At 41.8% G+C, this 21,943-nt stretch overlaps 1 protein-coding gene across 3 annotated transcripts; it reads left to right on the top strand.

Moving 5' to 3' along the window:
- The first annotated feature begins 946 nt into the window (after positions 1-946).
- On the top strand, positions 947-18,991 carry pcdh12 (protocadherin 12). Of its 3 annotated transcripts, none has more exons than XM_086304741.1 (6): positions 947-1,004; positions 1,283-4,228; positions 8,342-8,433; positions 11,580-11,731; positions 17,069-17,233; positions 17,422-18,991. In XM_086304741.1, exons 2-6 carry the CDS (start codon positions 1,382-1,384, stop codon positions 17,658-17,660), a joined length of 3,495 nt encoding a protein of 1,164 aa, XP_086160867.1. In that variant the 5' UTR covers positions 947-1,004; positions 1,283-1,381; the 3' UTR covers positions 17,661-18,991. The 3 variants fall into 3 exon arrangements, with proteins under 3 accessions (XP_086160867.1, XP_086160853.1, XP_086160860.1); XM_086304727.1 differs by having other exon boundaries at positions 1,283-4,234; XM_086304734.1 differs by having other exon boundaries at positions 972-1,061; positions 1,283-4,234.
- The last annotated feature ends 2,952 nt before the right edge of the window (positions 18,992-21,943 follow it).

The raw sequence follows: 21,943 nt of genomic DNA, 5'->3' as shown, positions 1-21,943 counted from the left end.
TTTTAGGCTTCGAATAGTCCCCCTCTGTCTGAGCCAAAGGAAAGTGATATGCTTGAACCTTCCTTGGCATAATTCTGTGTGTCTGCAGGATATTCTGAGGACATGCTGGAAAAACATTAAACTACAAGACTATTCTACTCTTTTTACTTTAAATTCTGAACTAAATAAAATTCAATTCTAAATTGACATGAACTGACTTTTTTTCAAAGCATTCAACTCCTCTCACTGATAAACAAACCTTTAAGTGCAAAGGAATGAGCGAAATGTGTTTGCCATGGCTTTCTGGAAATGTTTTGACCTCATGTGGCAGTGTGGTTGAAGATGAAACTCTCTGTAATTATATTTGGGAGAAGGCTGGAATGTGGGTTTGTCACATTAAGGACAGGCTTCTGGATTTTGAGCATTTACTTCATAGCTGGCGAACTCTTCAAGGATTGCTTTTCCAGGAGGTAATAAAACAATGTTGCATATTTCCAAATACATAAAACAAAGACTACTGTTCAAAGAGGGGGAAAGTCATCACTGTGTTCAGGCAGACTGCGCAGTAATAATACACTTTTAATAGCATGAACAATAAGCCTGTGTGTTATGGTTTATCTGTGTTTGTATTCTTGTGTCAGATATAGATCACTGTGATGAAGCTCGGGTATATATCCTGCAGCCAGTTATCTTCCCACTGGTATACAACAAAATTTCCAAGTGATTTAAGGTCCCACACTGCAGGTTGTGATGAAATGCAGACCAATGGGGGGGTAAGTGACAGAGAGGCAGTGTCATATTTCTCTGAAGGCACTCCAGAGTTGAGCTGAGTTTGCTCGGTACAGGGGAGAGCGTCTCTTTTGTGTTCAGTCTGGACTCATTTACATATGACCCTCCTCCTGCTCTTGGATTGGCTGGTGCCCTTCTAGCATGTGGAAACCCACTTCCAAGCTTTCTCAGTTGGAACCAAACTTTACAGAGTCAAGGAGGATGAAGTGAGAGGCTGGAAGCCAGCAGCTGTATGTGTGAGTAACAACAGCAGGCAGACGTGAGGGAAGAAAAGAGAGGATGATATCTTAATTGTAGGCTTCTATAATTGTATCCTGACCATGTTGGATTTTTTTTTTCTAGGTATTTGTGTTTGAAAACCATCAGTTTTTCTTAACTTTGTTGACTTGGTCGTGGTGGTTAGTTTGGGAGAAATGTGAATTTTATCATTTTATCTGACAGCAGAGAGAGTCACAAAATAATTTCACTTAACAGTCTTTCGATTTTAAAATATCTCTTATTTGTTTCTTTACAGGTCAGCGCATGGATTCTTAGAGATGTCTGTTTAATTAGTCTTTCACAGAAAAAAACAAACCTTTTTTTAGACAGCAGCTAACTATTACTTTATATCATCATGCTGCTCGCTCTGCTTCTCGTTGCGAGTCTTTGCTCCAAGACCCTCTCCTCACATTGCTCATCAACAACTATTCAGTACCAGGTTTCGGAGGAGCAGCCGGCGGGAACCCGGGTCAGCTGTCTGGCGGATGACCTGCGGCAGAGGGACGAAGGCGGATCTCTGGAGGATTTCCAGGTGGTGGAGCAGGGAAAAGCCCTTCCTTTTTCTGTCACCACTCGAGATGGGGTTGTCTCCACCCAGGGCCGATTGGACAGGGAGGAGTTGTGCCGAGGGACTGACCTGTGTGAGGTGGCGTTTAGTGTCCTCTACAGGAAACGAGGTGCTGTGAAGTGCCTGCGGGTTCACGTGAAAGTAATGGACTTAAATGACCACAGTCCCAGCTTCCCCAATACTTTGCAAGAAGTGGAGATCTCAGAAACTGCTAGCCTTGGGAAGCGAATCCCATTGGACTGGGCAGTGGATCCTGATGCAGGTTCCAACAGCCTCCAGACCTACTCACTGTCTGTCAACCAGCACTTTGATCTCGATGTGACAGTTGGTCCTGGTGGGACGAAACAGGCAGAGCTGGTGGTTGTCAAAGAATTAGACAGGGAAATTCAGGCTTCCTTTGATCTTACCCTTGTGGCGTGGGATAAAGGGAATCCACCCAGATCTGGGAGCACATTAGTCCGTGTTAGTATTCAGGACTCAAATGATAACAGCCCCACATTTGAGGACAGCAATCCAACTGTGTCATTACCAGAGGACACAGCACTCGGGACTACTGTGATCAAGCTCAAGGCCACTGATCCAGACCAGGGAGCCAATGGGGAGGTTGAGTACTCATTTAGTAAGCACACACATCCAGAAGTTCAAAGGCTCTTCTATGTGGACCCACAAACGGGAGAAGTGAGTATCAGGGCACCATTGGATTACGAGGCCCAGTCTTCTTACGAAGTAATTGTACAGGCCAGCGATCATGGGCCAAATGCGATCCCCTCTTACTGCAGATTGCACGTCAAACTCATAGATATTAATGATAATGCACCGAGGATACGCCTGACCTGGACCCCAGCCAGCTCGCAGGTTATAACTGTGCTGGAAGGAGCTCCAGAGGATACTCTCCTTGCTGTGGTGACGGTCTCTGATGCAGATTCAGGAAGAAATGGAAATGTGACTGCACAGATTCAACAAGGCTCAGGCCCTTTCCGACTTAAAAAGATGCACGGCAACGACTACATGATTGTCACCAGCGGCTCCCTGGATCGTGAGAAGGTTATGCAGTATAATATCACGCTCTTTGCCCGGGATAGCGGAAACCCCTTACTTTCTTATGTCGAACATCTACCTGTCTATGTTCTGGATGAGAATGACAATGCCCCAGTATTTTCAATCCCCATCTACAGAGCTTCGTTCAAGGAGAACAACATGACAGGCTACCACATTCTCAAAGTCGAAGCCCATGATGAGGACCTGGAGCTCAGCGGAAAAGTCTCCTACTCCATTGTTGAGGAAACTAAAACGCAGACTTTCTCAATTCACCCCAAAACTGGTGTCATAAGTGTCCAGCAACCTTTAGACTACGAGGCATTCAAGAACTACTCTTTCATTGTGGAAGCCGTTGATCATGGACATCCACCACTCACAAGCACAGCTAGAGTACATATTGACATAGAAGATGTAAATGACAACTTCCCGGTCATCAAGGAGCCAAAACCAAGAAAAGGTGTAGCATCTCTCAGTGTACCCGTTGATGCATACAGAGGTGAGATTGTGACAGAGTTGGGGAATGCCATCAAAGAGGAAGCCACCAATGTGGCAACTGATCACTCAGTCAGAGAGGGGCTTGGATTTCTCGCATCAACAATCAAAGCAGAAGACCAGGACACGGGACTCAATGGGAAACTCCAGTACCTCATTACTGATGGAAACCCGTCTGAGCTCTTTTGGCTGAATAACACCTCAGGCCAGCTGTTTGTTAATACCACTAATGCTACCGAACTCATTGGGAAAACCTTTAAGGTGGACATCACTGTTTCTGACATGGGCACTCCGAGGTTGGCTACTAAGGCAACTCTGGAGGTGACTTTCATAAACCTCAAGGACCATCTAAAGAACTCATCACCTGGAAACCGTGGACAGCTCAGCTTCACTATGATGATGGCAATCTGCCTCGGTGCTACATGCCTGCTTCTTCTATTGGCCATCGCTTTGGTGACAACATTTTGCCGCCCTGAGAAAAGGGACAACCGGGCCTACAACTGCAGACAGGCTGAATCGACCTACACCCGCCATCCTCGGCGCCCACAGAAGAACATCAGAAAATCTGACATCCAGTTAATTCCCGTAATCCGAGGAAGAAAGGAAGACCTCCCTGAGGACGATGGTGAAGCCCAGCCACTAACTCCACCTCCAGCCTCAGATGATCAGCAGATTGAGAGTCACTATAGCTTAATGCCATCAGTTATGAATGCAAGCTTCCATTCCCAAGGCTATCTAGAAGAGGATGTCACTCAGCCCAACACCCATCACTGCAGAACACTTAGGAAACCTGGAAACATTGAACTTGATGGAACCTTACCTTCATCTCCAGCAACATCATACCGGACGCTTCACAAATCCAGAAACACTTCATCCTCTTCCTCAGTCTCACATTCCAGCACCTTAAAGAGGCCGAAGAACTCTGAAGGAGAGGAAACGGTTTCACAATATTCATCAGCATCTGTGGCAACTCTCAGGAGGCCAAAGACCTCGGATGGACATGGAGCACGTGATGCAGCTCACCGGCAGATCCTTCGAAACCTGGTCCGTCTTTCCATGGCTGCTTTTGGAGACTCCATTGAGCTTTCTTCAGCTTCTCCAGAGGTGCAGGTGAGTTTTCTTCTTTTACTTATTCCATAATATTTAACAAGACTTAATCTTATTGTTGTTTGTTTCTTATCTCTAAGGTAATGATCAGTGGCATTAATCTACAATTTTGGCCACTTGAATGTATTTATTAATTCAAGTCTTTGAAAATAAAATAAGTTTGGGTGTCTTTAATCAAGTAAACTGTTTTGTGTTTAAAAAGCCTTTACTCACCGGTATATACAACTAAACCTGCATAAAAAGACGAATTAAGGTCTCATTTGTGGAGAGATCTCTAAGTAAAATGAAGTCACACATGACTGATTTCAAACATTAAAACTATTTAAATTTGCTGCAAGAATGAAACTCATTACAACAAGCCACGTTCATTCCAAAACACAACTTTCCTGCAGGTTGAATTGACATATTTATCCATTTATCTGGTGTTAATGATTTCACTAAATCTGCATGATGATTTTTTAATGTGCTCTTATTTACATTCTCTTCTATAGCTTAAACATTAAGGATAATGTGCTGCTGCTGCTGGCTCTCATCTAAATGCCATTTACTTAGGTCGAAAATGTGTGATCACATTTATTTCAACATGTGCTTACAGTTAGTGTTGGAGTAATTAAGTGTTCTCCTTTGAGGCTTGGAGATTAATCTGAAGTGAAGTCCATTAGAGAGTAGAGATTAAAAGCACCCCACACCTCCTCCACCACCACCACCACCACAGCAGCACACATACACAGAGCAGCTTCCCTTACAGTTTCCCAGCAGTCTTTGTGCTTTTTCAGCCTTCTGTATGATGACTTACTCAGACTGCCTGAAGGCTGGAGTCAGCCGAGACGTGTGAGTGTAGGGGAGAATAACCCGCTGATGGATCACTCTGAAACCAAAAAGTAGCACATTTATTCATGTGCTCATGTGTCACAGCCAAAAATCCCCCACGAGAAACCCCGACAGACTTTTAAACTAAATCTCACATATCAGATTCATATTGGAGGAAGGGCCGCTCCATGCTCTGTAGGACGTGGGCCAGAAGAGGAGTGTGTGAGGGAGGCTGGCTAAAATAAGCTGTCATGTGTTTATAGTGTAAGCTAACACTACTCTGACACGCTGCTTTGTCACTTTCAAATGGCTTAAAAAAAAAAAAACTTACAGAGAGCCTGTCTGCACAGGCCTAAAATAACTCAACAAACAGGATTTATTTCATGCAATAGTTTTTCTTATTTAAAAAACCCCCATTATATCTCATGCTGTGATGTTCTAGGTTGTGATCCTGAAACCAACTGAACATTAATTCACCAGTGAAAAATAGTTCCGACTGTTCACTCTTTCTCCTGATGACTGGCCTTTGTATGGCGGGTAGTTTCAGGATTCCTTCTTCACCATCTCCCAAAGGAAATATCTGGTTCCTTGGCTCCTAAATACGCCACTAGCTTTGTTTCCTGTTATGTCTGTTGTTTGGTGCTGAGTGAATAGCATACAGTGGATTTTTACAGCTTACTTTCAGCAGTTCCTTGAACCTATCAGTGAACATAGACAAGCAATGATAATTGGAATTATAAATAAACATCAGTTATATGTGCTTAAAATGTTACTCAGGAAATGTGGAGTTTCATTTTAACACTTCACGTGACCACAAGGGGATAAATTCTTCAGTATTTGGAGTTACAAGCACATTTTGAAAGCTTCATTTAATTTGTCCTTATTTGATTTTGTAGAGAGGATGCCACCAATTAATGGTGATAAAAAGAAAAGCCAGTTTATATTTTAGAAATGCTTTACAAGCGTCATAGTCATGGTGAATTTAACTTTCAGCTGTGGAAATGCTGCACTGTTAAAACAGATCTGCATTATTGAGGGAAAAAGTCGCTGCCAACGCCCTGCAGACAGAGAACAAAGACCTTGGCCGGGCCCGACATCCTCACGTGAATCCCATTAGAAACGGGAAGAGGCCTTTTTGGGTTCTGCCCAGTTCCTTTCCTTAACCCTCCCAGCCAGCCCAGTTGGCACTCCTTGGACTTCAGATATTTCTCTCCCACCTCGAGGTCACAGAGGAAGAGGCCTGCTCGACGCCTTGGAGGAGGGGGATTTACTGTTCACCTCCACCTCACAAAGACACAGACAGACACACACACACACACACACACACACACACACACACACACACACACACACACACACACACACACACACACACAAATGATCATCACTGTGCATACTTTGGAGTTCGTCCTGGAAGGAAACCAGCCAGAGAAGAATAGGCTTTTACGTAGAGACCATTTCCTGTCACTGTAGCAGAGTGCACGTGAAAAAACACACAAATGTCACGGCTAAAACAAAGTCATAAATTAGCATGCATGCACACACACACATTATTCACCTTGTACATGTGTGTGTGCTTCCTCCCTGGTGTGCAGTGTGTATCCGCTGTATAACAGAGTTGTCAGCAGAAAGCTCAGAGCAGTGAGACGGACTTGGCCGCTCAGTTCTCACACTGCAACACTAAAACAAAAATCACAAAGAGCACGAATTAATTTCCTTATGTCGCTCGTATCACGTGCACTTTTTGTTCAACCAGCAGAGAAACCCACTCACCTTAACAAGGCAGTTACATTGATTTATTATTGACTTCTTTCAAAGTTCAGCTGTTCATACATTTACTTATAAACTACTGAAGAGTAAAAACACTGGAGCTTCAGTTTAATCCTTTAAACATGAGCTGCTGCAACTCTGAAAGCAAAAGAAAAACCTTTTACTTAAAGTGATGTTTTGCATGTGATGGAGATACAGCGACTTATTAAATAATCCCACACGCACATGTTCCTTTCCCCTCAGTTACATCACAGTCTGTAGAAAATTTGTGAATCATATCGATTTGATTTGCAAACAAAATGTTTTCACTTTAGGAGTGAGATTATTCAGTGGACCTTCAGCAGGAAAAAAGCTCAGGAGATCCTCTGTGGATGCTTGTTCACTGTCATGGGTCTCTGAGTGTTAATCAGTTCAAAATGCCTGCAGTGAAAAGGGTCTGTTATCACTCGTTAGGCACTGATTTTTAACTCTGTGGTCAGTAAATGTGCAACAAAAAACAGCTTCAAGAATGCCATAAACCACAAACTTGCTGTGTGTGGCTGTGACTGCAGATGAGCTCGAATGTTTGAAAAAACATAAAAATCAATCAGAGTGAGCCAAAGCAGACAGAAAGAGATTTAATGCATGAAAACCAGCTTATGTAGCAATCAGCTCAGTGGCTCCACTCTGTCTACCTCCTACACAAAACCAGGAAGAAAACAAAGAAAACGCAGTGGGAGGGATCATCACGTGTGACCAAAAAAAAATCAATGAAATGGCTTTTTAGCAAATTAAAATAAATTAAAAATAACCGCACTGGCCTGCTGACTTCTGCCCATGAAACTGCTTTGCTTGGGTGGTGATTTAGAGCAGCGGTCCCCAACCTTTTTTGCGCCACGGACCAGTTTATGCCCGCCAATATTTTCCCGGACTGGCCTTTAAGGTGTCGCGGATAAATACAACAAAATAAAACTAGTACCGGTACCGAAAAAAAGAAGATTTATTCATAACACACGTGAAAAGGCCCAGGAAAACCGAGTTAACAATAAAAACGATAACAAAATAACGCTGAAAACCAATAAAACCCCTGAAAACCATACATTTCACACCTGAGCCTCAACTCTCGCGGCCTGGTACCAAATGACTCTGGTCCGTGGCCCGGGGGTTGGGGACCGCTGATTTAGAGGTTTTGAGGTTCTACACCTCCAAACATGTTTCATCTACCTGTAGAAACCAAATTACACCCCGCTCTTCCAAACAGGCCCGATGAATAACCCACCAGCTTTCTGAGATATATATATATAATATTAATGTCTGACCCTGCACAAATATGTGTGCAGCATGTGTGTATTGAAATATCATGTGGTCAGTGCCTGAGTTCTGGTAGAAGTACTCACTGTGAAGGAGTAACTCTGGTTTGCTGTCAGGTGAACCTCAGGTGAAGCTGGATAAACTGAAATGTGATGTCTGAAAATGTGCGTTTAACCCTTTTTTTCTCCTCTTGTTTCTCACCTTCATCTCTCCTCTCCCTCCATCTTTTCCTCCTTACAGCAGATCTCCCAGCTCCTCTCTCTCCTCCATCAGGGTCAGCTGCAGCCCAGAACGAACTTCCGTGGAAACAAATACTCTCACCGCAATGGCAGGTCAGTCTGACTTCTCCTCTCCATCCTCCTCCTCTGGAGTACAGACGCAGCAAATCAAAGCAAGGTCACAAACCTGCTTCTATCTGGCACAAAACCACGTTATACTCAAAATTTGCTCCAAATAGAAATACATTCACATTCTGTACCTATATGAATTTAAACTGCTTTTAAACTTCTGGAGCCTTAAAAATGGGAACGAAACTAGGATGGGGTGAAGTGTGATTAAAAAAAAAAGGGTCAATCAGCTGGAAACAAGATTAGTGAAGAATCCACTCTTTAAGGTGACACAGAGTGCTCAGACCGAATGAAGTATTCATGTTTATTTGGTCATCATTTCATCAAAAAGAAACAAATAAGACTCAGTCCCCCCCCCCCACACACACACACACACACACATTCCACACACACACACCTCCCGAAGAGTTTTAACTCTGATCAGATGCCAGCATGTTTTTAGTTTTAACTCTTTGTAGTCTATTCAGCTCATGATTTAAATTCAAACATGAGTAATGTTTTCTAGTAGAAGTGACTGCACAGTGGACATGCCAGGCACACTGTCTTCTTCAAAGTGTCTTTATTTCATCCTTTAAGGCTTCAATATTTGTTATTCTAGCTAAAAATGTGGCCGGACACTAACACGGGTCACCACAAGTCTCTTCCTGCTGCCCTGATAGGAACTGCACTTGCACACTGACTTAAAAAAAACAGACTGATATCCTGAAGGAAAGATCCCGATGTAGATGCAGAACTTGTTTTTCCTTTAATCAGAGGGTTGTTTAAGAGCCAGATGGCTGCTGGCTTCAGACTGTGATCACTGTTGCGCGCTCTGATGCAGTCTTCTTCTGATTGCAGAAATATGAGGGGGGGGTCCCACCAAATTTAAGAACCTGCATATGTTATAATGATCAATCTGATCCACGTACAAACACATGTTGTTGTTCTGTGGTTTTATTAAGTGAAACCCAGTGGTGAGGGTTAGAGATCACCACGCTGAGTATTTTATGGCTGCGCTACTTTGTGCACCAAACACCTGAGCTAAATCTAACTTGAAAAGTTTAAAATGAATTCAGATCTTTGTAGGTAGCCTAACAAAATTACTTCAACACCATGAAATGCGTATTAAGCATTGTCTGTGTTCAAATACTCTCTTTAATGGAAAAGTGAAAATACATCTCTTCAACCTGATTTAGACTAAAGAAGATTTTTCACCTCAGTTTAGTGTTTCAATGTCTAGCAAAGTGGCTGCCGTGAGGGACGCTCCTGGCTTTCATATAAATAAAATGCACTTGGGAATATGGGCAGCTCCTGACTCAATGTGGTTAGTGCATTATTCCAGCATCTGTGCCTTCATAGCAGTGACAGTAACGCCACACTGTTCAGCTGGAACTTTTGCTTTTGCTTAAAGTCGTGAAAGCTGCAGCTGACAAATGTCTTCCCTGGTGTTTCTGACCGACTGACCTGCTGTGACTGAAATAACAGCAACAGAAAAACAGGACACAAAGTCAGTGTCGCAGGAAGAGTGTCTCATAACCCCGCAGCGTGTGCGCCAGAGCAGACTGCAGCAGAGTGATTCAGAGGCTCTGACAGGAAGCAGGACTTCAGCATCACTGTTGCGCTCAGATAAGATCTGACATCACCTTGATACACACGGTGCACTGTTTCATCGCACTCACAAAACACACCTGAGTGTGCATAAATCCTGTGTGTGAGCTCACCTTTATCTGTGCGCTGGTTCCTGCCCGAGCCTGCTGCTCTGATGAGATGTGCTTACCAAAGGACTTGTCACCTGAAACCTCAGGAATTTTATCACCTTTTTAAAACCCTTAAAAACATCAGACCTCAGCTGTACTCTGGAGTTCTGTCTCCTGTGACTCACTGTATTTTAAGGAATATATGTTTTTAACTGGATATCAAAAACTCATTCTAACGCCTAGCAACATTTTCAAACTTGTCCATTTGTCTCCCAAAGATTTCTGATTTCTGCTTCCTACACAGCTCTGACACTCGCAGGGTGAGGTCACCTGTGGCTGACAGTTTGCAGTCAGCACTCAGCTCATTACCTCCACTAAGCAGGTTCTGTTTTTGGTAGCGTTAGAGTGTCATAAACACGATAACTGAAAAAGTTTGGAGTGAATTCTGATAAACTCTGTAGGGCTGTAGAGTGAGGTCACCTAAACAATCATTAAAATTTGACATCCATCCACCTCAAGGTCAACTTCATGATTTATTGGTGGGAAAAGAATGTCTTAGAACTTAACCATGATTCATGACGTCAACAAATAGAAAGTACAGATTTATATTATAATGTCACATTTGACCTCTGACCTCTCTATCACATAGATTGATCTGAAGGTCAGACTGATAGTAATGCTATATAGAGCTATGGCCATATAAGGAATGATATATGGGAATTCTAAATATCACGTTACACTGACCTCTGAACTTTCCCTCAAGGTCAAATAAGGTCAAACTTTGTATTGGCAACAATTAGGAAATGGTTCTGACATATGAGAATCCTAAATATCACATTATAGTTTGCATCCAAACATCATGTGGACTCAAAGCAGAGCAGTGCTGCTTGGATGTGACTTTAATTAGCAGTCAGACTGTAACTGATATAAAACAGTGCTGCCGGCTTTAAAGTGTTTTAACCACATTATGTTTGCGATGCCTCTCACTGAGTTTGAGGATTGAATTGGATGTTTGTTTTTAAGCCTTGCATGGCCGTGCTCCTGCCAACTCAGCATGAGCCTCACTGTTACTGTGAGCTGGGGACTTCTAATCATCCCTAATGTATAGACTCATCACCAAAGATTTTATATGTTTATATTTCATGTTCTGGCTCTTATTAAGCATTAAGAATTGTTTTATTTTTAAAAATAAACAACCAAACCAGAGAAAAGGTAAATTGGGCAGATTCTGTTCTTAAATGAGTTTGGACTGCATACCCAACTACTTGTTTAACTTTGTATAAAGTGAATGCTCCCATTGCAATTTTAGATTAAAAAAAATATATCTTTAATAGTTGAAACGTTTCTATCAAGAACTCTGTGACATCAAACTATCAGCTTAAACAGACACGCTGCCCAAAGTTAAACAGATACATGAACGGAGAGTTTGTGAGTCAAGTTCACGTTTGTCTGCAGGTATGGAGGTCAGGACTGTTCTGACTGGCAGAGCACCAAAGACAGTGGACATGGCGAGAGCGAGGCTGGAGATGTGGACTGGGAACCAGGAAGAGACTCACCGATAGACCCACAGCTGGAGGAAGGACTCAGCAACCTCCTCAACAATCCTGGTAAGCACACAACATCTGACAGACACCTGAGGTTAGCAATAATTCTTGGAAATTGGAAGTGAAATCCTATCTTAAATCAATGATATCGTCATCACCACTGAATGGGAAAGCACACGTTAAAGGATCATCAGATTTCTCTTAATCAGATTTCCACGTAGCATGGAAATGAACAGACGTCCAAGCAAAAGCAACCAGCTAACCCTCACCGACTCAACTGCAGTAAAATAATGATGTTTAACTCTTCAGCACTTGTAGATATTTTTAGTAATGAACTCAGGTTCCAGGTTTTTTGACCACAAAAGCTCATTCTTGTTCTTTTTTAGCTGATTTCTTTAGTTTAGCATGAGTAGCTGTAAGCATTGTTTGCATCCTCCCACCATAGAGGTCCATAAAATAAAACAGTGTGTCCTGACTCTGTGTGAAGGTTATTTGATGTTCAGGTTTGTTTGACTGATGGTTAGTCTATTTAAAGATCTACTGAAACTAAACTGGTGAATTTAGCTGGAACCTCCCGGTGAAGCTCTTTGATTTGTCGGATAAAAGCAGCCAAACTTTAACCCTGCAGCACACACACAGACTGATCACTCACAATGGACAGTCAAAGACAACTGTAGAAAACAGGATGAAAGCAGGAAATAACACAGTGGCAAGTTACATCCACATCCACCCACACACACTCCACTCAGGACGTCTTGCTGTGTTTTGAGATTGAATCTCTGATACACTCTTTTTTACATTCTTCTGCCATAAGGAGACAGTTGTTTCCCCCGTAAACAAACAGCTGGTTTCATTACTTCGTGTTTGCAAAACGCAGTAATGATTGAGGGATAAGAAATGTCGATTGTCCAAAGTTTATCTAACATCTTGGGAATTCCTCAGCGGTATGAAAGCCAACACTCGCTTCATCCAGTGTCTGAGCGTGTACCGTAGGTGTGTTAAAAAGTTTCTTCCTGGCATTGTGGTGGTCACAGCTTGGAGGTGAGCAGAGGGGGTTACCGGCTGATGATGGAAGAACGAGCGTCACTTTATGATAGGACGAGAGCGCGGGAGAGAAACAAAAGAGCGAGTGGGAGTTTGTTGAGTTATGTATGTGCTTGACTCACCTTTCAGCCCGCAGGCTCCATCATCAGTGTAAGTCACACTGTGCTGCAGACAGCTCAGCTCTGAAGAAAGCTTCAGGGCAGCACATTCCTCTTTTTCCTGACCTGCACCTTTATGAATCACACACATAAATGCACGTCCCTTTGTTCATACCTGAGGATGATGTTATGGCTGCTGAGGGGAGAGAAGCTGTGCGTTTATGTTGGTTTGTCTTGTATTTTGTAGTTACTGGTTGCACTCATGGTAGATGAGCATACTGCTTCTGTGCTTTAACTAAAGAATCTTTATCAAAGTTTCCACTCTGAGGACTGACAATAACTTTGAGAGGAAAATATATATGAAAAGGAAAGCTCTTATTGTCATTTTTAGTGTAAAATAATTTAATGATGAACAGAATTTATGTTTGTGTATCCATAGCAGGGGTCTCAAACTCGCGGCCCGGGGGCCAATTGCGGTCCACGTCACCCCTAGATGCGGCCCGTATATTGCCATGAAGAAATATAATGCAATTTGTCCCTTGAAGTGACTTTTTTGTTGGGAAGGATTTGTTTGTTCTTGAGTGCAATGTTAAAATAAGTTCTTTAAAAAGCCCAAAATGATTGAATATGAAGGCAACATGAGCAGAGAATACAAACATGCTGAGGGATTGGCTGTGTTAGTTCAGTGAGACATTTAAAAACTAATGTGTACATTTATGTCTGCACTTTTATTTTGTTAAATATGAACAGAATGATAGCAGAAGTGCTGCCATGTGTTTGGACAGAAAGAGGACCAATGTGGTCATTTGGTAGTTCAATGAAAGGCGTCAGTCAGTTAAAATCTGCATTCACGTTTGTAGTTTTGTCTTGTTATACAATATTTGAAATTAAACAAACAAACAAACAAGAAAACACCCACAAAGATTTCTGAAAATTGTTTGTTGTTGTACTGCTTGAACACTGAAGTGTCCCTCCAATGAGATGACAGTACCAACAGTGGCCCACAGCTCATTGAAGTTTCAATCAGGTAGATTTTCTTCTTCCTCCTGTTAATATTAAAACACATTCAAAGGAAACACTGGCTTCCTTCGGTTCCTTTAGGCCAAGCCTATTCAAATGGCGGCCCGCGGGCCAAATGCGGCCCAGAAGCAACCTGCGAGTGGCCCTGCCTGTGGTCCTGGCAGAAACACAGAGAAAACGCAAAAAAATAATTCATTAATTAATTTTTAAAAAATTTAAAATTCCTACAGCGTAGTGTGGACTGTGAATGCAACACTCCTAGTAGCCTAGCAATATGTAACCCACAATGCACCGTGATGTAAACATATTAAACGATCATCATAATATATGATGCGACAACAGCATGTCTTTCTCACTCCAAAAGCGCAAAATTGACAATGAAAACTGTCGGTTTAACCCTGCCTGGACTGACAAATACTTATTCATTTTACCGAGTTTAATAATCTTACAACTGGAGTTGTACTACCATGGTGGGTCCTGTACAGCCCAAGAGAGAGCTGCAGCATCTTCCCTTCGTGTTTGCTTCTTGGCGAAGAACAAAAGGCCTTTCACAGATTCTGAAACAATGAAATACTGCATGCTGGCCGTGATGGATGCGGTGAAAAGTAAGTGTGACATCTGCTATTAAAAACGTACCCCTGTAGGACAGTTCAAATATTCGTAGAATTGAAGTTCTGGCATCAGACGAGTTTGAAATGCTGTTAGATGACCTGAAGAAAACTGATGTAATGTCTATAGCAGGAGATCACAGACAGAACTGATAATGCACAGTTGTGCGCATATGTCCGTTTTTTGGATGGGAAATTGCTCGGTTTACTACCGTTAGAGGGACACACAGCTGGCGAAATAATGTTTGAGAAGATTTAAGCTTTTTGAGGAAAATGGTCTGGATATGAAGCGTATCTGTATACTTGTGACCGATGGGGCTCCATCCATGGCAGGAAAAGTGAGTGGTCAGCGAAATATTTATTTTAATTTGAAAGGGAATTATCAAAATGTTTTTTGTTATTATTATTATTATTATTTCAAATGTGCAAAAAATAGTTTAGTTATAGCTCCCTTTTTTTTTTAAAAAAAAAAGGACTTTTTGGTGTGCATTTGTGAGAGGTCACCACCAGATTTATAGGGGAAAAGGAATAAAAAAAAAAACTTGTTTTTCAGTACAGTTGTGTGGGTTTGAAATTGATCATGATCTGCTGCTTACTGGCTTCAAAAAAAATATCTGGCCCAGATAAATTCCTCGGTTTGAAAATCTGGCCCAACTAACTTTGTAGTTGAATAGGCATGCTTTAGGCTCTCCTGTTTAGGGGTCAAAAGCACCTTCTGGTTATTATAAAAAAAATGATATAATGACTAATGAGCCAGGCACTGCTTGGCTTCCTGCTCCGGTGATTGGTTTCTCCACCTTGAGTCTCTCATGTTTCACCCACCTCTCTTGTGAATTGACTCTGTTTTCTGTCTCTGTTAGAACAGCTGCTTTCCCCCCCTGAGTCTTTGGTTTCTTTGTATTTGGTATTTATGAGTTCATGGATTTTACAACGCTCTGCTTTTGCATCCTGGCCAGCATTGTTGTGAGTTTATGGAGCTCACAGCACAAACAAAACAGTTGTAAAAAACAGTTTTTGATTTGCAGTTTTTTGTGTCCACTGAGACAAACTGGCACATTCTTCATGACATCCAGCACAGATTGTAATATATTACAGTAGGAAGTATATTGTGTGCTTGCAATGCATTCAGCGCCAGTAGGGGAGAATAACTTTGGTTATAAAACTAGTTTCAGCTGCAGCACGTCTATCCAAGTAATGGATATTTAATTCATAACAAATTTTAAAAAATACAAAAGAAGTGTGAAAATCTGAGACATGCACGTCTCTGGTCTCAACTATCAACCCCTGCGGCCTTTTTTACCCTGTTAAACAGAGAAAACAATTTTTTTTTCTTTGTGTATGTGGACACAAACGAGTCTCTATGAGACCTGTTACTTCCACTGCTGACTCCTGTTTCGCAGGTAAAGAAGATACAGGCTAAGAAGGCCTCGCTGTTTTTCGACGAGAGCTCAGTGTTTAAAGCTTCCTATTGGAGGAGAAACCCTGAAAGACTTGTTCAGATTAAATAAAGTATAAAGATGGATTCAAATTACAGGCAGAACACTTGGATAAACAGGAAGATGATCTGAAACTCGACACGTTTAGTAATTTTGAGGATTTTGAGTTTGGGTGCTCTGTGGTGAAATACTCCTAAAACAAAGAGAGGAAAGGGGGTGGACGGTGGGTGGGTGATTTGGGGGCGGTCTTTACCATTCTGCATGTAAGCACTAGTGTGTGTTTGTGGTGGTACATTTAATCCTCCATCTGGTTGCGGTTAGATGAAAGAGACCAAGCTCGTCCGCAGGCTGATTCTCACAGTTTCTGCTTTTTAGTCCACGACGGCTGCAGATACAGTCTGGGAGTACATGTATGTTCTTATAGAATTGACTGGCACATTATCCAACATCAGGAATATGACAAATGAGCAGCTTCCTATAGCAGGTCTCCAGATGTGCACTGACAAATGCTGTTAATGAGAAAATAAACTGGTGTTTCTGCTCATCCCGTCACTCTGCCAAAGTTTTCCACAATCCTGCTCGTACTTGAGCTTATCCAGGTTTTGGCTGTAAAGATCTTTTATGTTTTACGTTAAATTAGGGTCAAGAAAAACTTTATTAGTGCTGGTGTGAAATCAGGTTTTTACAACAACATCTGATAAAAACACAAGCAGGAAGCGCACAACATCAACAGGATGTTGTCAGGGTGAGGAACAGGATGAGGAGTATATCTCTGTGTTTTCCCCTCACACTCTGTCCAGCAGACAGTGTATTTACAGTAGATGAATAAATGAAGTCAGACATGTAATCATGTTGAATGTTTGAGTGAAAACACACAAACCAAGGTTAGAGCTCCGAGACACACCCGACATTTACGCCTCTGACATCGACTCGCCCGCCAGGCAGCCGGTAGGGCCGGGAGGAGTTTTGTGTCAGCGTGGACGTGATCGTCGGCATACAGTCCAAGCATGCAGGATGCAACTGATGGAAGAAGAAAAAAAAACTTGTTTATAGCCGCCAGATAAAGCCACTGTGTCATTTCCTTCTTCTTGTGCATCCTTCATGTCTGCCCTCACCTGTGAGATATATTATAATATTACACTATAAATAACCTGAGATGGTTTGAGGACAAAGCTATCGCTTCTCTTTCTGCAGATGATGTTTTCTCAGAGGTCAGTGACCCTTCCTGGATGGCCAGACTCTCCCTCCCACTCACCAGCGATTACCATGACAACGTGTTTGTCCCCAACAGCCCTCCATCCCCCGAAAGTGAGACCCTTCCTCGGGATGGCCTGGAATCTTCATCCTTCTCCACGTTTGGTAAAGTTTGCATTTAAATTTATTTTACTCTTTTTTTTCCCTCAAGTTGAAATATTATCCTGAAAATAAAAAGATAATAGTTGATTATCATTGAAGATCGTGTTGATCATGTTCACTTGAACCAGAAGCGGGATTTATAAAAAGACGAACAGAAATCTGGAGTTTCTGACTCTTTGTGTTCTCCTCAGGTAAAACCCCAGAGAAGGACGGCCCACTGGGCGGAGCTCTGCTATCTGAGGTGAGCACGCTGTTCGAGATGCTGATGACGCAGAAGGCCGATGCCCACCCCGGCCCTCGGCCTGACGTCCTGTACCGGCTGTCGGCGGCGTACCGTCGCTCTCTGGGCCTGGACGGTGGAGCCGCTGGCAACGCAGCCAAAAACTCTGCGAGATCTGGGCCTTCCGCACCCTCAGGACTTTGTCAATAACCGTAGCATGTGTTCACTGAAGACTGGAACAGACTGGCAACTGTGCAACAGACAGTGTTTTTCAGGTGTCTGTTTTTGTGGAGGATTTTAGAGGCATTCAGTCACAGAAACATAATTCAGGCATGTGCAACAGTAAATAACACCACAGTGGATCTGTGATGGATTTAATTAACATACACTCGGCCCTCACACTCCCCTCAGCCAGCAGCACTCTTCCCTTTCCTCTGCTTGACTAGTTTGTGCACTTAACCATCTCCCACTGGCTGGAAATGAGCTTATTTATTTTACAAACCAGACTGAAGACAGCACCACAAAGATAACACGTTAATCAGAGTAAAATACATTTATCCTATAAGCATGTTTAAAGCATTGCCAGAGACCAGAGAAATTACATGAAATAAATATTACATTTTTTGTTTTAATGAAATCATCATATGGTGGGACAACCTCCATGATTCTAGTTCCCAGTTCTGTACAGTACAACTATAATGAGCTGCCAGGATGTTAAAAGAAAACAATACTAGGAAATGTAACTCAGGAAATAAACTACCTCTCTGATGCTAAACACAACCACAAACTACAGACAAGAGGAGCAGGAAGACAGAGCCTCCAACATTTGAAATCATATATAGGTGCAGCTTCGCCTCAGTCCTCTCTGCCCTATAATGAACGTGGATTCAGGACTTTATGTTTTCACCAGTTTACCAGTCACCAGTTTCCACTTCACATTCTTCCTCTACAGGCTGCACTATTGGACACAACATCATGCTGATGTGCAGTTTTTAAGATAAAATATAGACGTTATGCTTGGGGTCAGGGTTTAGACAGGTGCACAGACTGAAGATCAGCTCAGATTTTGTTCAACTGGTGCTACAGTATCAGATTTTTTCAAAAATTCACCCGTGCGTTGTGATGTCAGGTTTTAAAATACGTGCAGGGAAAACACAGCCAAAGTGGACCTGAAGACTTCAGCATCTCCATTGTCCTTAACTCGGACACAGGCAGTAACCTGATGACCTCCTTCTGTCAGGACCTAATAAACCCTGTTGTTGTTCAGGGTTTGGCTGGCAGAAGGCGAACCAGTGACTGGGAGGAAATGTCGCTTTGTCCTTTTGTTTTTCCTCAAGAATGAACTAAACATCACGCTGAATGTCAGACTGAACTTCCTCCTCAAAGTAAGCCAGCAAACTGCTTCAGTCCTTTAACCTCTGGCTTAAAACGCTTCTGAAAGTTGTCTCACTATGTAGCAGATTTTATCCATTTAACAGCCAGCACTGTGTATATAGTTTTACTTTTGTAATATGAACTTTTTCAATAAAATGTGCATCATATTTAAACTTGTGGATCTTTATGAACACAACCTCTATGTGCACTTAAGAGCTTCACTGTTCTTTGTATATTTTCAGGTCGTTCCTTTGCACAATTGTTTACACTCATCCAGCTGTTCAAACATCTGCTTCCATTAAGCAGATTTTCTTCATTTTTTATTTAAGACGATGATGATTACTACACACTAAAGCCACCACGCAAACAGTCTGTGTGGACTTTGATTGCTCAGATGTTTTCTTTGTGCAGAGCACCCTCTGCAGCCTCAAAGAAACAGTTACACTGCGTGATGGTAAAAAAAAAAGAAAAAAAGTCATGCCAGCTCCTCCTGCAGAAAGCAACAGAAATGATTTTCTGATCAAAACAGTGTTCCTGCATTAAAAATAAATTCAAGGCCAGACCAGTGATGTCAGAAAGGTCAAGGAGGCTGTTGTGTTGGTTCAGAGACAGCATCAAACTCTATGCTGTGATTAGTCCTGAAAAAGCAAGAAACACAGGAAAAGTAACGGAAGTTTAAAAAGATGAGTGACAGAGAACACCGAGTCCACAGATCTCAGGCTCACAGGGAGTGAGCTGAGCTCGCCAAATAGTAACTCAATATACTCACATTACACATGCATCACAGATCAGATAGTTAAGGTTATAATATGTAATGGAAACTTACAGGCATGTGGGCAAAAGTTTCACCTCCACTGCGCACTTGTAGGAAATTAGCTGCGCATAACAAACTTCCCAAGTACCAACTGTGGCCACAAGAGGGTGCCAAATCATACAACACAAAGGCATATTAACACATTAAAGTTATAACAACACACTCATCCTGATCTATATGTGCAACCTCGAGGTCACGTGTAAAGTTTGTATTTATGGGGCAGCTAAAAAGTGAAGCAGCTGCAGGTGAGGCTGGAGGAATCAGCTGATGCAATTCGTGAGAAAGTGGGGCAGGTGGAAGCACCTGTTCTGAGATCAGCAGGGTCAGTGAAAAAACAACCAAAACAGACTAATGCTTCAGCACAGTCCTGCTTCACCAAGTAACACTCACACACTGAAAGTTCACCGTCAGCCAGTTACAGGCCTTTACATTGTCACGCAGAAGAACACAAAAGAATAAAAAGTTTAAAACATAAACTAAAATGGATCAATCTGTTGACAGAATAAACAGCATTGATGCAGTGAGAGATAAATAATGATCCCAAACTGAACAGCTAGCAGCAGAACCCTGATTTAAAGTCTGCTTGGAGCTGTTTGACTTGTTCTTGTTCGTGCCAGTGATTTAATCATAAACCTCCATGAGGAATTCAACTTAGCATTCAAAGTATTTCCTGTGTCTCAGTTCAGATTCTTCCTTTAGTAGTTTTGCAAATACACTGCTAATTTCATTAGCTTATTGCTGATTTACAGCTCTGTGTGCCAGCTGCTGCATTTTGCAAACATTGAATATTTATGATGCCTCTGAACGTTCATATTATTAAAGTTCTCTACAGCAAAGTCAACAGTGTAACTTTGCATAATCACTGAACAAACCCCCCAAATACCCCAACACATCAGTGATTATGAACGTCTGTTGCTTTTTATAGTAGGTAAGCATCTGTGTTACCATCAGTGCTGATGTTGTTCCCGGCCTTTCCGTTGAATGACGAACACACCATCCTACACTGATGGAGTCAAACCTGATAGTTTGGACACGTTCAGTTGTCCAATTAGGAAACATAAGACAGCATTAAACCAGGATAAACTGGAAGTTCCACACAAGCACAGGGAAACATGCAGACTTCCCGGAGAAGGACCCAGTGAACGTCTGAGCCCAGGATCAGCCTGCTGATGTAGACATTTCATCCAGCTCACAGATGGTAAGTTTTATTCCTAAAAATAAGTTTATTTCCTTCTGCAGATGCTCGATGACCAACTGAGAGTGCAACTTCAGTGAGAATATTTGTAAGTGTGAATATTTTGTATGTAGACAGTGACAGCAAAAGACAAAGAAGCAGTTTTTTGATTTTTCTGCAACCTGTTAATGGCTAAAATATTATATTTGCTATATGAATTTTTTGTGAGCTTTTGAGACTTCTACATCATCGGTGTGATTTCTTGCCTTCCTCCAAAGAGTAAATTAATCGCTGAAACCATTTCTAAGAAATAAGCAGCAAAAAAAGAGACAGAAATGCTGGATGTACACATATATGCACATTAATATGTAAATTATTTCTATCTGTTCTTTACATGTTCAATAAACACACACACACAATAATAAATTCTAATGATCATGATTATCAATTCATGATGATCATTTAGTCTTTACTGAATTGTTCTCTGTGTCCTCCTGACATTTGATGCAAACTTAAAGGTCTTAAATTTCTTCTTTAATTCAATTTTGTCTAATGATTCTTTTTTTAGGAGAAGTTTCAGATATTAAAAATGTTAGATATTTTAATGTGGTTCATTTTGTCTATTTTTCTGTGAATGATTATAAAACTTTGAAAAGTGTTCACTGATTTGTCTCAGTAACTTCTGTTCACTAGTTTCTTTAGTATTTGGATGTCGCTGTAACGCGCAGTAAGCAAAAGTCTGCAGGACTTCATTTTGTTCTGTAGCCACTTCAAAATCTCACTGGGCTCAGGAGAGACTTTTATTGCGCTCCAGGCTTTTATAGTGATCTGAATTTAAAGGAAATATTAATTTAAAAGACAAACTGGTTCAGTTTAGATTTACTGAACAACAAGAACAAAAACAGCAAAGCAAACAGTTTCCCCCCAAACCACCAGGATTAGGATCGGTGGCCCTGTGGTAGGAAATAGATCTGGAAGCTGCTAATGCGCACTTTGCTATTAAAGCGTGCCACCTGTGAGTTACTGAATGCGAGAGAAACCAAAAATCCAATAAAAACTCGATTACAACAACACTTTATTTGTAAGCTCCAATAATACGAGCAGAGTATAAACTCATTTCTGGCAGAAATA

This window comes from Aulonocara sp. 'chitande type north' Nkhata Bay, linkage group LG2, assembly GCF_057382095.1.
Source record: "Aulonocara sp. 'chitande type north' Nkhata Bay isolate Kocher_YH1m ecotype deep benthic linkage group LG2, A_spYH_male_GT1.1, whole genome shotgun sequence".
NCBI classification, from domain to species: Eukaryota; Metazoa; Chordata; class Actinopteri; order Cichliformes; family Cichlidae; genus Aulonocara; species Aulonocara sp. 'chitande type north' Nkhata Bay.
Note: the sequence above shows the minus strand (reverse complement) of the source record. Positions and strands in the feature narration are given on the sequence as shown.